General features: G+C 46.7%; 1 protein-coding gene across 1 annotated transcript; it reads left to right on the top strand.

The window, feature by feature from the left end:
• The first annotated feature begins 4,403 nt into the window (after window positions 1-4,403).
• Window positions 4,404-6,988, top strand: IFT70B (intraflagellar transport 70B). The gene has a single exon (XM_010311186.2). The coding sequence runs from the start codon at window positions 4,451-4,453 to the stop codon at window positions 6,449-6,451; it is 2,001 nt and encodes a 666-aa protein (XP_010309488.2). The 5' UTR covers window positions 4,404-4,450; the 3' UTR covers window positions 6,452-6,988.
• The last annotated feature ends 7,335 nt before the right edge of the window (window positions 6,989-14,323 follow it).

Raw genomic sequence — 14,323 nt, forward strand, 5'->3', positions numbered from 1 at the left:
TACAACTTACACCACCTGCTTTATGGGAGAAACAGATACTAGGAACTGACACAGTACTGCTGGCAGGTACACAAAGCTTTCCTGAATTTTGATACTGCATATTACTAAGTATAACATAATTTATAGCACATACCCTACAGCTTCCCCCAAGGTTGAGTCTCCCCTCATTTCCTCTCCTTTTTATTGGCTTCAGTGCACTGTTGCCAATGGCAACACCCACCGGCAGAGATGGGGATTCAGCACCACCACAACCTGACATACAGCTGAAGCACTAACAATGTCAACCATCAATCAAGTGACTGTTTGTAATTGCCTCCATCTATTTCGCCTGTCTTTCGATATCTTTGCTATTGTGGGTCAAAATTCAGAAACTGCTGACTAATGTTATGGTTCTGCTCCTCCATCACAAGGAAGAAAATGAGAGAGCACGGCTAGATCTTTATCAAATTGTTCTCAGGCAAAATGAAGCAACCCTACTGAAACCAAAGGGGCATAGCAGTGCATCTCGGAACAGCACTGGTTCTCTGAAAGTCATATACCTCAATCTTAAAAAATAAATAAAAATCTTACACTAGGGTTTTTTTGGGGTTTTTTTAACACTCAGCATAGAACACGCAAAAGATGTGCATTTTTGAAAGAAAAAGACAATTCTTTGTGGGAGCATGCAGTACAGTAAAGAAACATATTCCAAGTTTCTCATCTTTTAAGATGGTGGAAAACACTTTTTAATTAGTGTTTACAAGCTTGATAGACAGAAATTGTAACTGCTTTTCATTATTTCTGATAGGTAAGTATTTTCCCAGTACTTCAGTCAGTTTTGCCAAACTCTTCTGAGATGTGCACAAGAGAGATGACTGTGTAGGTTATTAAATCATAATTCTCCATCTTTTACTTGTTTCCCTGTCCACTGCACAAGGAGAGATCAAAAAAACCATTGAAATCAGTTTAGTTCTGTGATTGCCTGTAAAACACAGGTCCACAAGAGGTGAGGACAAATTAGAGGGCATGTGGAGAAGAGGACGGCGAACCCTCCGTTTCCCAGGACAGTGCTAGCAAAGCACTGCTTGGCCTTTCCCAAGATGGAACAGACAAGTTTCCCCTCAGTAACAGACAAGTCATTGTTTATTTGCCTCAACTGTTAGTGAAAATTTGGCCTTGAACGTGGGCTCTAGCATTTACAATTCCAGTGCCACAATGTGGTGAGCACATGGACCATCTGTGGGGTCACAGGGGCTTCATTCTCCCTCGAAGTTGCTTCGAGCTGGTTCAACTGCAATGCCTTTTTTCTAGGTGTCCTAGTGACTAGTGGTAACCATAGCCTGAGTTTAGTCAGGTTCCTTGTCTCATAAATTACAGGCCATGAGGTCTCACAGGAGCCAATCAGTGACCCTCACTTTATCAGCAGAAAATGCTCAGGAGAACACCTGGGTCTTCATCTCCATCCTCAAAGATAGTTCAGGCCACACAGGAATTCTACTCAGGATTCCCACCTATGAGAGTGCTTACCAAAACCAACCTTTCTTCACAAAAAAAAAAAAAAAAAAGGCAAAAAAACCCCCAACCACATAAATGCCCTATCATTGCATACAGCAATCAGGAAGGAGCCTGGCATTCAAATCCTGCTTGACTTGGAGCAGGCTTTTGAACTGCAGGTGCACCTTCCTCACCAGCCTGCAGGGCTCCTACCCGCCTGCTGAAGCCCTTTACATGTGCTCAGCAAGGAGCCGGGATGCCCATTGGGTACAGGCCAAATTTCTGCTTCATTCCCGGGAGATGCGTAGAGCAGACAGGCATTGGTGGAAGGCTCAGGAGGGGCTCGTACATACGTCCTCTGGATTAAAGCCCTTCCCTGCACCACGACACTGTGACCCACCAGAAAACAAAACACCGTTCAAGGTGAGGCACACCTGGGGTAGAGGGTCTCCTGTGGCTCAGACAGAAGGGTTTCCCACCTCCCAAGAATGAGACATCCAAGAGGTGTCTTTGGCCATAGTTCAAGTAATCAAATCAGACAATTTCCCCTAAAAGTGCCCCATCATTTTGCCTTTCTCCCAGCCTGGAATCTAGAGGCAAAACAGAACTTCTTGATAACATGATCAAGATGTAGACCTCTGCTTCTGTCAGGACATGGTTTTGCTCCTGCTCCACAGCAGACTCACACTCACAAGGTGAGGCGGCAGTAGCTCACAGAAGTTTAAAGTGGATGCTTCATGCGGCAGTTAGACACTGAACGCCCCACGCAGCTCTGTCACAACCAGACCCTTGCTGAGAAGGGCATTAATATATTTTGTGCCCTGCAGAAACTAACCGTAGACAAGTACGTTTCATTTTAGCTCAGGTATTCCTTCAGATGGTGTCCTTGGTACAGCAGCTGCATTTTTCTGGACTGGTGACCTTGCTAATTGCTCCTTCTTATTGTGCACTGCGATCTCATAACGTGCCTGTAGTTATCAACAAAGCCAATACTAGTACTCAGAAACTATTTTTAAAAACTGCAACCAGCAGTGCCTGATGTCATTTGTCATTTTTAGACTAATTAGCCTAGTGGAAAAATAGGAGTGTTTCAGTCTACAGGCCAAAAATTTCTTTTCCCTTCATAAAATTAAAATGATTTTTCATTATGGATAGATTGTTTATGCATTGAGTGAAATTTTAGAACAGGTTTATTTCAATATGTGATGCAAAACATGTTAACACACTTGCAATGCTTACAGTGTTCTGGGCAAGAAAATGTAGAGCAAGAAAATTTTTTATTGGCTTTATCAAAGAAACGGAAGATTTTTAAGAGTAAAATCATGTGAATGGTCTCTAACACAATGAAATGGGAGGTATAAATCGGCTGAAATGAGAGAGTCCAGAGATTTCCATCACTTGAATGTGCCAGTATTGGTATACGTACACAATATTGCTTGTTACCTTTTCTTTCTTGGATTACTTTGTATTTAAATACCAATTTATAAGCATGTTGGCCACTGCATCTTACAGTTGTGTGGGGAATACCGTGACAAGCTTTGAACCTTTGCCTATGGGAAGCAACAAACACACGCACAGAAACACTGTGTGTATGTTCTAATGCAAGTGAATCCTACATACTTTCAAGACGTGTAGTTTAATAAGACTTCTGCATCCTTTTCCTTTTTGCATTTTAAGACCATTGCCCTCATTGTTTTGCTTTAGTGGATCAAACAATGCTGGTTCAGCTTTTTAAAGCATGTTTTTGAAATTAACAACTTGGTTTTATTGGTCTCTCAAAAAAAACAATAAATCATTTTAATGGTTTGCTGTGATTATTTTTTTTAATTATTTTTTCTTTGAAACTACCTCGTCGGTAGGAACTAGGCTGTATCTGTTGATTACTGAATCACACAAATAGAAGACCGGTGAAAGCACCTGTGGCTGAGCGGCTCAAATAGTTTTTGAGAAGTAACCTTGCAGCACTCATGCCTGGGAGCAAACCCAATTTCCCTGGATACACTTGGCATTAGTCTGGAATGACCAGAACCCAAATCTGGCTGGCAGCTTTAACAGAGCTATTTACATGTACAGAAATTACACGGATCATAGAGTCTGTGATAGCGGGCATATTGTTGCTCAGTAAAACTACCCTCAGGGGTGGGGGGAATATCCCTCCAAATACCAATTATGTTGCTGAAATATCTTGAGAAAAGTTGGAAATAATTTCTTCTACTTTTTTAAAGCTGCAGGAAAGCTGGCATATTGTGCTGAGGTACAAACATCCTTCCTTTCACGAGCCGTGACAAAATTTGGATCTTGACAGGCTGTAAAGGGGATGTTTCGTGCCCAAGACAGCAATAAAATACTTCCTGGCCAGTGTTCCTGGACTGCGTCTTTAGCTTAGAGCCTGTTTTTACACCACTTACTGCTTAAGAGAACTATTACGCAAGATTTAGAAATACATTAAAGTTGAAAAATTCAGTAAACTCATTCTTTTTCCAGCTGCATGAGCTATAGGAACGGGGTACGTTCAGGCCTAGGCAGCGTTTTTAGGAGAACCGGCCTGTTTGAACCCTCCCTAAGCTCCCCGTTTCCCTACTGGGAAATAAAAGCACGCAGGGAACAGAGAACGCCAGGCCAAGGCAGAGGGTGCGGATCCTTTCTGGGGCACCAGCTCCCATTTGCACCACGGCGGCTGGGCAAACCAGCCCACACCGGCCGCCGGCGGGAGGCCTGGAGGCGGAGGGGAGGCAGGAAAGCTCAGCGCTGAGCCCAGGAGGCGGCGGGGCCGCCCGCACACCGACCCCTCGGCCCGGGCACTACAGCTCCCGGCGTGCCCCGCGGCGAACCCGCCGCTTCCGCTTCCGGGAGAGCGGCCACCCGCCGCGCCCTTGGCCGCCCGCATGGGGAGTACTTCCGCCCCGGCGGCACGCGTTGCCATGGCAAAGAGGGACCCGACTTCCGCTTCGGCGAGGCCGTTGCCGTGGCGGCGGCGATGGAGGCCGCGCCGGTGCCCGACGGGCAGTACACGGCCGTCGTCTACGGGCTGATTAGCGGCGGGCGGTGCGGAGAGGCGGTGTCGCTGCTGAGCCGCGAGCTGCAGAAGAGCTGCCGCTCCCGGGGAGGCCTCTCCCTGCTGGGCTACTGCCACTACCAGCTGCAGGACTTCGCGGCGGCGGCCGAGTGCTACGAGCAGCTGGTGGCGCTGCACCCCGAGCTGGACGCGTACCGGCTTTACCAGGCGCAGGCCCTCTACAAGGCCGGGCTCTACGCCGAGGCCCTGCGGGCCGCCAGCCCGCTGCTGGACCTCCCTGCCTACCAGGGCCGGGCCCTGCGCCTCCAGGCAGCCATCCACTACGCCCAGGGCGACCTCCCGGCGGCCAAGAGCCTGGTGGAGGAGGCACTCGCCGCCGCTGCGGACGGTGGCCCCGGAGCAGCTGAGGACCCCTCAGAGCGGGCTGATGCCGAGATCAACCTGGGCTGCCTGCTGTACCGGCAGGGGCGGCACGAAGAGGCCAGCGGCAAGTTTGCCGGCGCCATGCAAGTGTTGGGATACTGCCCTGAGCTGTCCTACAACATGGCGCTATGCTGCTACGCGGCCAAGCAGTACGCCCCTGCCCTCAAACACATCTCTGATATCATAGAGCGCGGCATCCACCAGCACCCAGAGCTCAGCGTAGGCATGACCACTGAGGGCATTGATGTCCGCAGCGTCGGCAACACCCTGCTCCTGCACCGCACGGCCCTGGTGGAGGCCTTCAACCTCAAGGCGGCCATCGAGTACCAGCTGCGCAACCTGAAAGCAGCCCAGGAGGCGCTCACAGACATGCCGCCGAGGGCTGAAGAGGAGTTGGATCCAGTCACGCTGCACAACCAAGCACTAATGAACATGGACAGCCAACCTACTGAAGGGTTTGAGAAACTGCAGTTTCTGCTGCTGCAGAACCCCTGTCCACCAGAAACTTTCGGAAACTTGCTACTCCTCTATTGCAAGCATCAGTACTACGACCTGGCAGCTGATGTGCTGGCAGAGAACGCCCATCTTACTTACAAACTGCTCACACCTTACTTGTACAACTTCTTGGATGCCATTATTACTTGTCAAACTGCCCCTGAGGAGGCTTTCCACAAGCTAGATGATTCAGCAGGGATGCTGACTGAGCAGCTGAGAAAACTCACGAAGCAGGTACAGGAAGCTAGGCAAAATTGGGATGATGAAGCTGTAAAAAAGGCAGTTAATGAGTATGATGAGACTCTGGATAGATATGTACCTGTCTTGATGGCCCAGGCAAAGATCTACTGGGACATGAAGAACTACACAATGGTAGAAAAGATTTTCCGCAAATCGGTGGAGTTCTGTAACGAACACGAGGTGTGGAAGCTCAATGTGGCTCACGTGCTCTTCATGCAAGAGAATAAGTATAAAGAGGCTATTAGCTTCTATGAGCCAATAGTCAAAAAGCACTATGACAACATTCTCCATGTCAGTGCCATTGTGTTAGCTAACCTCTGCGTTTCCTACATCCTGACAAGCCAGAATGAAGACGCAGAGGAACTGATGAGGAAGATCGAGAAGGGAGAAGAGCAGCTGTCCTATGATAATCCTGATAAAAATATCTACCATCTCTGCATTGTCAATCTCGTCATTGGTACCCTTTACTGTGTGAAGGGAAACTATGACTTCGGTATTTCAAGGGTCATTAAAAGCCTGGAGCCATACAACAAAAAACTGAGCACTGATACATGGTATTACGCCAAACGGTGTTTCCTGTCCTTGCTGGAGAATATGTCCAAGCACATGATCATGCTACGTGACAGCGTTATTCAAGAGTGCGTTCAGTTTCTGAAGCAATGTGAGCTGTATGGAAGAAACATCCCAGCTGTCATTGAGCAACCCCTTGAAGAGAAGAGGATGCACAGTGGGAAAAATACAGTTACCTATGAAGCCAGGCTTTTGAGGGCACTGATGTATAAGATCATTGGGTGGACTCCGTAAATGGTGTTCCTGTACAGCAGAAATGAGAACTTTGTGTCTTTCTTTATCTTACGCTTGTGGGGTGATGCTCACCCTGGTAGTCCATAATGGTATGGGGTTTTTCTTGATTGCTTACCGTCAAAGATTTTGTCCTGTATTTTAACAACATTCAGTGGAAAACAGAATATTTGCATGAAAATAACCTGCACCAAATGGCTACAGGCATTCTCAGTAATCTGTCATGTTAAATACACCTTAAGATGTATTGACCAAGAACTTAATTACAGAAATATCAGAATTTTCACCTATAAAACATTTTATCCTTCTGAAATTTTGACCAAGTTTCTTTTCATATGTTGACAGTTGAATATAATCTTATCCATCTCTTCTAGCACAGAAATTGAAAGAACAGAGTTGTTTTAATTCTCTAATTTGTGCCCATGTGTAAAATGTCTTCCTTCTGCTTTTTCCAAGGTATTTTTAATATGTTACAGACCATGTTGCTAGTATATTTAAACACAGAAAATGGCTTTATAATAAAAAAGTCAGTACTACAAACATTAACATTGCCTTTTGCTAACTCAGTAATAACGCACAAGTGTTCTGGCAAATAACCCAATACAGGGACCAGGAATATATTCCAGGAAGGATATATTAGGACAACACCTCAGTTTAGGTCTGCCCTCGCAGAAAAGTTATGACTGGGCCTAGCTGGCTTCAGAGACACTGCCCAGTGCTGCCCCGCAGCTTCTTCCCCCCCCCAGAGTCATCCGAGCTGTTGCCCTGCAGACCTGTTTGGTAGCAAGTGCTTACTTCATAACGCAGTCTTCCATTTGCAGCCTGGCCTGCCCCTTTAATCCAAACCCATTCTTAGAATATACCAGTCTCTGGTAAGAGACCTTGTGAATGTGAAATTATATTATTTTCCGTATTTCTCAAAAAGCATGTAACTTCCATGTCATACGAGGCTTACAACTTCTACCCTTAAATGGAAGAAATCCACTTCTGAATTTCCTCCTTATGTTACTGTTCCTCCATCTCTTAACACCTCTCTGAAACCCTGTTTATTTGCTTAATTCCTTTACTTAGCATCTCCATCATACGAGCATCAGACAGTGTACTTTCTTAATAGTCTTCCCATACATTTTCAACCATATTACATATTCCACAGTGAAGTGAGACCAAAATACCTTCCAGTGTTTTTATGCAGTCTGATTCTGTGCCCCATGGCTGCTCTCCTTTTTCTCTGTTCTGCCTTCTGAGGCAATGTGTGACGTTAAGTTTTTAAATAAGGATCAAAGATCTGCAGCTTTAACTCATTTGCTTACCTTTGATACTGGCTCCCTGAAGAGCTGTCACAGGGGAACTTGGAATCAGGCTGCACGTCCCTTCAAAATCCAGCTTCTATGGTATAGTTTACCTGGAAAGAAAGAGGACACCATTTTTGAAAGTTGCTGTATTATAAAGCAATAGAATACTTAATCCTTCCAGAGAGTTAGTGTATATAGGGACTGAACAGGCCTGCAGCCATTTCAACATACAGTCAACTCTGCTTATCTGCTGGGAGAGAAACCTGTCAGGGCTGAGCATATCCTCTGTAGCTAAAGGAGACAGCAGTGGGTTAGGTAATGTTACAGTTTACCCAAAACTTCCTATAACAGTAAAGTAAAATCAAATTTAACAGCGTCAAGAATGGGAAAATGTTCTAGAAAGGCTAGAGAGCAGATGTGGCGAGGTGTCGCAGAGAGGCCTCCATAGCCCATTACTAGTCCATAAAACCCCCAATTATGGTGATACTAAGTATTTCCCATGAGTGCTTCCCCATGAGGAGGAGACCCATGATTTCAACTCTTGTTCACCTCCATGAAGCACAGCAGCAGGCTATAAAGTATGTTTCTAATTTACAGGGGAATTGTACTATATATTATGCAGCATAAACAGCATGACCTTTAAAAAAAAGTTTTTAAAAGTCACACCACATAACGGCATCTGAAGTGCAGTAATGGGCAATGACTTAGGGAACATCAGCCCTTTATTTAATATTCATTGTGTGTATTCTGTAAAAGTCAGTGGACATTTAAAAAAAAAAAAAAAACACTTTGCAGATCTGTGCCTGTGCAAATGTTGAATGCCCTCTAATGAAGAGCAATTTGGAGACCTTTCCGTGGCTGACTGTTCGGTGATGTTCATAGGCTCCAGTGGTTTCCTGGTGTGTGACACTGGGGCGCTGCAGCCAGGATTAGCTGCACTAAGCTCTACATCTCTTCTTCATTTTCCGTGGCCATACAGGGGTCCACTGCAAATAAGCAGAGTTGATGGGGTCAGCCAGCTCTGGCATGTCCTGGCTGATCCTGCCATTCTCCAGAGAAGGCACAGGGCCCTCGGGCTCCCCACAGAAGAAAAATCCCCATAAAAGGATACGGAGTTGTGCAAGATGTGACTGTTTTAGAAGATACAGCTAGAGGGCAGTCAGCATGTCTGGAATTTGCTTTATCCTGTTGCAACAGATCAGACATACAAAAAAAAAAGACTAGAGAACCCTGGGGAAAATGTCAACAGCAGGATTTTCCCTGTTCTTCCCTTTTCCTTCCCTGTTTTTATCTGCTTTTCCTCCCAGACTACACTGCGAACCCAGACAACCCAAGGTTTCTGAGCAGGTTGAGTGATGCTGATCCCAACATGGAGAAGCCTCTGCTGCTGAAAGGAGAGGAGGAGGTGGCAGAGCTGAGACGCAACAGGAGGAGACCTGGGACAGGCACTTGCTCCTCTGCTGCATCAACGGATGCTTCTGTGCGGGGTGTCCTCCCCACCCCAGCAGTATTTTCCACCCCGTCCACCACAGCCTCTTCCTCAGCAACACCAACCCAACCTTCCCGTGGCCGCGGGTCCTGGTGTCACGTGGCTGTCATCTTTTGCAGCGTAAGTGTGTTGCTTCCTCCAGTGGCAAGCACACATTTATAGCATCTCCAACTGCAAAGCACTTTGGTCATGAAAAATATATAAATGTTACAACCAGTTTTATTACCATCTTTATACCGCATTTAATGTTATCACTATGTGACTTACACACAAAATACACTTTTGAAGGAAAGCACATACATTTTTATTTAGAGAAAAGGGAGGACACCACATAATGGTTTATGCTCCTTAGAAATATAGTAAAATCTGCCTAAATTAACGCCCTAAGCCAGCACAGTTGTTGTTTTGTCCACAACCAAAAATCACTGTTTTCATTTAAAAGGCGGCAAATGGAAAACACTACCTAGAAACAGCTGACCATCCTCCTGGGGAGCTGCAAAGGGCAAACAGCTGCAGACAACCATGGATTCCTAAGGAAGAGCCTCTGCTTTTTTTGGTGGGAGCAAGGAGAAAGAAGCCCTCAGCCCTCTGTTATGGCATCAGTATCCCGAAGATGAGCAGCACAAGATGCCTCCCACATGCTTCACTGCCATACCCAGGCCAGTCTCCAGGATTTGAACTAATAGCCTCTTTTGCACCTTGTCTTTACCATGTGTCTTGTGAAATGTTCTTGTCCTCAAACCTTACAAGGGCTCACCACTCCTGTTGCAGATGACAAGCTGTATTGTGCTGCAGTGGGCAGATCTTTTTTTTTTCCAATTACCCTTGCAGTAATTACAGTGCACATTGCACGAGGAAAGGCCTCGAACTGCCATTCTGCCAGCAGCCCGTCTGTGCTGACAGGTGGAGAAGGGGAAGCATGAAGGGCCTGAGATGTGATTTACTTCATGCCCCACCTTGAATCCCCTTGGTGCTCAATTCTCTGGAATTAATCAAATGTCTGTTGACACCACGAGCAGAGCAGAGGTAGTGGATGCCAGGGACGCTTGTGATCAGCTCTGCAGTCAGAGCTGATAAAAAACCCAGTAATCAAGGGGTGGCTGACTTGATGGTAGGACATACAAAAGATGAGACAAAGGAGTCGTCTTGTTGCACAGTTCTGGGAGGAACATGATTAGAGTCTTCCTTGGGGAAGTCGGGGGTGTTTCCATTGGGTAAGCAAGCCCCATTAGAAGGTGGACAAGGAGAGGAATGTTATTTCTCTAAAAATGGTGAAGTTACATACAAGAATTGGGCAGCCCGTTCAACAATACCTTACTTAAAACATGCTATTTTAGATGCCAGAGTTCAAAACTTCCACACATCCATATTGGTTTTAGCCTCCAGCAAAGGTAGCAGAGTGTTGCCCTGACTAATGGTTTGCAGATTCGGGGCACCGATGTGATAATGTGGCTGTGTGGGCTGAAAGATAAGCACCAAAAGATCCATCTTCTCCTCTCCCCCAGGCTTCTCTTCCTTTATCTCCCTTTGGCCTTTCAGCAAATAAAACCTTCTCTAAATTTTGGGCCTCTGCTAAATCCTGCTGTTATCTTAAGGAATGAGTATGCCTGGGACAACGTGCATCTTCTTCACATCGTGACATGTAGCTCATATGGAAAAGAGATAAATGCGTGAATACCGTCTAGTTTACCAAGAACTAATGCACAAAACAAATTTTCTGCAAAACATCTTTTAGCGCAAAGAGCTGAGAGAGGATGGCAAAACACCACCTTCTTTCACAAGCTCAGCAAGGGGCATCTCCAGGCTGTCCTTGCACATCCACCACGTTTAAATGACAGGGCATGCAGCGCTGATGCTCATGTGGCGTGCACCTTTGTTAGTGCCTGCACAAGGTGCTGTGTCAGCTTTCACAAACCGCAGGCTGGCCTTTCTGAGAAGGCCCACTTGGCTCTGTCACTCTGCACTGGTGTGAGGACGTGGACAGTGAAAGCCAGTAGCAGCAGAAATTAACCTGGCTGGTGTCCTAGGGTGGTGGGGAGGATTTACACAAGTGTGGAAATGGTGAATAGCGAGTTAGTGTTAAAATCCTCCCAGCTTCAATCAATTTGCTGCTAATCGGTAATATAAGGATATCCAATTGTGCACACAGTCTGGGAGACACTGCAGAGAAATACTGAGACATAACCGATACAACAGACAAGCTGTTTTGCAGTCCTCTGCACCTCACTTGGATAGTGCGACCTACTCATGACTCGCAAAAAAACATTTTCTAAATAAAGTAAGAGAGGCTTTCAGTCCTGACAAACGTTTAGGTTTTACTTGCAGCAAAACAACTTTTTTTTTGGCTAACATTTTTCCATTAAGTAGAAAAATTGAGACATTTGGACTCATTTTCCAAAGAACCTCTTGATTAGCACCACTTTCCTAGACCTTGCCTGAATTTAAACTAATAAAGCCCACTCATACAGCAGACCTTGCCAAATCAAACAGCTTCAGTCCAGAATGTTTCTATTTTTGGGGTTCTTCTCCTAAATTCAGTATAGTTTATAACCCAAACTGAAGCCCAGGGAAGCCAATAAAAAAGTTCCCCTCGACTTCAATGAGCTTTAAATTGGCACCTTAGAAAATACCCATTTTCACAGACCACTATTTCAAGCCATCCAAGAGCAGCTTCTTGAAAGTACTGAAATGCTGCAACCCCAATCAATTCAGTGACAAAAAGTCTCGTTTCCACCCACTTAAAATGCCGCTTAGAAGACGTCTAACTCCATGTTTCCCATGGTGCAACCGCTGCACATTAAGAAAACATCACTGTTGCACAATGAGAGGTAAAAGTCAGGAGGGCATCCTGATCCTCCACCTGGACCCAGCCGGGCACAGCCTTCACCGGGGGCAGCCCACGCAGCCCGCTGTGGCTCTGAGCACAGGGCTGAGGACTCCCATCCACGTAGTATAGGATTATCCCTACAGCACAACCCCAGCCCTGGGAGACACCCACATCCCCACAGCCACCCCACCAGGAACTGCTCCGAGAGGGAAATAGAAAACACAAGCGCCAGATTTTTGTATGGAACATGGGAACCATCACTTTTAAACTTCCCGGGGTGAATTTATACACTGGCTCTGAACGGTCTGAGCTTCTCCGTGGTACTTTTGTCCTCTGCTGCACAGTCATCCCCTTTTCTGAATTCCTTGCTGCTTACCTTCTCCTTCCCCCCAACTCTGCCTCTAGGACCCTTGCCATCCTGTGTCACAAGCAGGGAACAGGTTGACTAACAGCTTTTTATGAGTCGGTTTTATTTTATAGCCCTCTTTCCCGTGGGAGAGGACAGAAGGAGTTGGCTAACACTCAGATCCTGTTGGGTTGAACTGTTTTCTAACAGCCGTCTTCCAAATTAAAATTAACATAGCTCAGATTTTTCTTAACTGCATTTCTCTGGTGCCTCACAGAGCTCTTTGTGTCCTCCTCCACTGATTCACGGCCGCTCAAACAGCCGGCAAACAGAAATGCAAGAGCTCTGACATGGCGTATCTGATTTTCTTGCTCTGTCAATAGTATTTATTGCTGCAGCTCCCATGCGGAGCGGGAGGGTCTGCTTCTCCATCAGAGCTGAGGGACGGGGGCTTCAGGATGCACATAAATCCTTCCCTCTTCTCCTGCAGAGCAGGCCAACACACACTGCATTTTTAGAACAAAAAAAGCCACATCTTCCGATGCCTGTCATCCGACTGCCACTTCAGCCATCTCGATAGCAAAGAGATAGCCACCACACTAATATAATCCAGGCAACTGTCCGTAGGTGCGAGGCAGGTGTGGAGACATCTCCATTAGGAAATACCGCCTGATTTATCAGAGCGGCATTATTCTTCCCCTGGCAGCACATGCCTTTGTGTAACCTTCAGGGAGCTGGCGGGGCTGCTGCTGCCATGCTCCAGCCGTGCTACAGAGGGTGCTGCTACGCCGGGTTTGGCCCGGCCGGGACCCCGCGGCGGCTGCAGGCGGGGAGCCGCACCGCCAGCATCCCCGGGACCAGCATCCCCCCTCTCGGGTCCCCGCCAGGGGCCTGGGACTGCTGAGGATGAGTCCCGAGCAAATGCCGGCAACTAATATTCACTCCAGACACAGAAGGGTAACAGAATTCCTTTTTTTTCTAGCCCACGCTAGAGTTCGCTGCTTCTCCTCGTTGGAGAGAAAGAAGGAAAAAAGGGATGCCAAAAACAAATCGTGAAAGGCAGTAGTCTAGGGCAGTCGCTGCCCTGAAGAGATCGCTGCTCCCTCAGGTCCAGGCGTTGGCCTTTGGCTCTCCAGGAGCTCCCTGCTGCTGCTTTCCCCGTATTTAGGGGGAGCAAGGCCATACAAGGGCAGGCAGCAGGGTTTTTACACTGCCTCTCAGCATCATGGCCAGTCATTGTCAGGGGATATGGAGCAGCTTCAGGCACCAGTCCCATCAACTTGTGCTGGTTTTACCATAGGGAGCATTTATTTACACGCATGAGAGCACCTCCACAGCAGTCTCTAACGAACCCTTACAATCATGTGCAAGATAGGAATCACCCTTCCTGCAGAGATGGGGAGCAACCACAGCTTTTCCCAGTGTAACAAGTGGGACCTTCTTTTCTGCCACACTTAAAAGCCTCTGGGCCTGCTCCTGCCCAAGAATCACATCAGGGCTTTGGAAGACATGAAATGCCAGTAACAAGAGTTAATAGCAATGAAATAGTCAACAAAATATAAAGCTGTTAGAGTGCGACTGGTATCTCGGGAAGGGAGATGCAGGAGCCCTGCCTCTGCCTTTGTGCTCAGTCCAGGGCTGAAAAGGCAGAGACGCCTCCCTGATCTTGTGAAATGCCCGCGAGTGAGCATGTGTAATGTACTGTGAAATTTTTGTGACTTGCTAGGTTATAAAGCTGGTTATAGGAGAATTTAATAAAAAAGGAAACCAGTTTATCTCTTTCTGATAATTTCTCTATGGCTTTAGGGTCTCATTCTGGCTTCCTCTCCATGCCTGGAGAGGTGTTCCTAATATTCAGTGTAAAATGTACAGATTCCCTAAAGGGAACTTGAAAGAAATTCTCTGCTTCAAATTCAAACCT

Source organism: Balearica regulorum, chromosome 6 (assembly GCF_011004875.1).
Source record: "Balearica regulorum gibbericeps isolate bBalReg1 chromosome 6, bBalReg1.pri, whole genome shotgun sequence".
NCBI classification, from domain to species: domain Eukaryota; kingdom Metazoa; phylum Chordata; class Aves; order Gruiformes; family Gruidae; genus Balearica; species Balearica regulorum.

Excerpts from the sequence above, each read along its gene's own strand:
- IFT70B (XM_010311186.2), top strand. The coding sequence starts at position 4,451 with ATGGAGGCCGCGCCGGTGCCCGACGGGCAGTACACGGCCGTCGTCTAC.